At 37.4% G+C, this 1,863-nt stretch overlaps 1 protein-coding gene across 1 annotated transcript in view; it reads right to left on the reverse strand.

Moving 5' to 3' along the window:
- MAJIN (membrane anchored junction protein) overlaps positions 1 to 477 on the reverse strand; it is a 29,418-nt gene extending 28,941 nt beyond the window's left edge. The window contains exon 1 of the mRNA XM_012810603.2: positions 467 to 477. Coding sequence (XP_012666057.2) covers positions 467 to 477 — 11 coding nt within the window. The remainder of the gene's footprint in view (positions 1 to 466) is intronic.
- Positions 478 to 1,863: the final 1,386 nt, after the last annotated feature.

The raw sequence follows: 1,863 nt of genomic DNA on the forward strand, positions 1-1,863 counted from the left end.
GCCGGTTGAGCTATAGGCGCCGAGCCAGTTTTGATATTCTTAACCACTCTGCCAGTCTGCTTCCTGGCGTTATGAGGAGGAAAAACAAGGTAATAAACATAAAATCATTTTGTAAGTCATAAAATACCATACACACATAAAGGACTATTTCCTTTATTCTTTCCACTGTATTATCCTCATGCCATTTCTACTCAGCAGAGAAAACTCTTGTATGGTAGACTCATAAGATCTACATGCCCAAAGAATGGAATTTCCCACAATTTCCAAAGTTCAAGTCTGGGGCTGCCAGTAAAGAGATACCCTAGTGTCTGATCTCGGCTGCTTGGGATTAGAATAACAAGTTGGAGCCAGAGCCCAAGAGATTATTTAGGCTAGAAATGCAGTCAAAAATGAAAAGAAATAGTTGGTGCCAACTGCAAAGTCCCCAGAGAGGAAATACTGTTCATATCCTGAGAAAAAAACTTACTGATGCTCCATCCTCAAGGCATGGCAGGAACCCAAGCTAGATTTGATAGAGTTTTGGTGCCAAATGACTTTTCAAAGTAAGCAGGGAGCCTACCTGGTGGGACTTAGGTTGCTTCCACAAAAAATTTAGCTCTCAACTATTCAAAGGATTCTTCTAAGATATAGTAACCTCTCCACAGACAGAGGGCTGGGGGCATCAGAGCAAAAGGAAATGAAGAACATTTACTGGAAATGACAATCCAGAGAGGAAACTTCATGTGCTACACCACAGCTGGCTGGCTGAAAGAAGAAAAAACAACGTTCTTCTAGCTAGGGCCTGTTCCTGTTAATTGCACTTCAGAAACAAATACCACACGCTAATCACCTCATTTGAAAACAAAGATTAGACAGTGTAATCCAAAACAACCACATAGTAGTAGTTTTTCAAAGATTTCACAGGGTTATTTTCCAACAATGTGTACTGTAGCCATGGTGACACTATGTCCCAATAAAACTATTAAGTTGATGGGATCTTGGATATGAAAGGTCAGATTCCCAACCCATTTTTACATGACCACAAACCTTTTAAATAAAGGTTTAAAATAAAGCTTTAAAATAAAGACAAATTACAGGCAGTGTGGGATAGTAGAAAAGACAAGATCTAGAACTGGAGGACCAAGGCTTGAGTGGTACTTCTGCCTCTACTAGTGATAAGACCCTGAGAAAATCACTTAGCCTCTTCATGTCTTAGTTTCTACATCTACAAATGGAGATTCCACTTACCCCTGGAATGTTATGGTGATTAAACGAGATAATCATGTAAGTAGCCACTTCATAAACTCCAGAGTATTATAAAAACACTAGATGTTTTGATAGATTTGAAGAGTTTTTCTCTTAATGCTTCACTAGAAAAGCAAATTCAAGAGAGCAAAACTGATTAGCTTTAATCTCAATGCCAAATCTGACAAATCCCAACCAAGAACCTTTCCGTGAAAATATCCAAGAATTTGATTTAAATGACAGGTAGGGACTGATGTTAGAATGAAAGTGATTCTTAAAGGTTTTACTAATTTGTTTCATATAAAGGAACATCTGAGTCAGTGCACAGAACCTGAAGCAGGGCTGAATACTACATAAGGATAATGATATTGCCTACTGAAGTGGAAGATGATGATAATAAGGAAGTATTTTCACTAAATATATCTGGTGATATTTGGTAAAAAATATCCTCCACCATATTGAAGGATAAAAGAGCTTTCATAAGCATACTCAAAATACATTTAATGAAAGATCTAACATGATGGGCTTTGTGACCACTATGAGTATAACAAAACAGGGAAATCCTACTGATGTTATGAATCCAAATCCATTTTAGAAATGAAATTGAGGAAAGATAACCACTTCTTTTCTGCTTTCAAA

The sequence above is a fragment of the Otolemur garnettii genome, unplaced genomic scaffold, assembly GCF_000181295.1.
Source record: "Otolemur garnettii isolate 467f Iridium unplaced genomic scaffold, OtoGar3 scaffold00140, whole genome shotgun sequence".
NCBI lineage: Eukaryota > Metazoa > Chordata > Mammalia > Primates > Galagidae > Otolemur > Otolemur garnettii.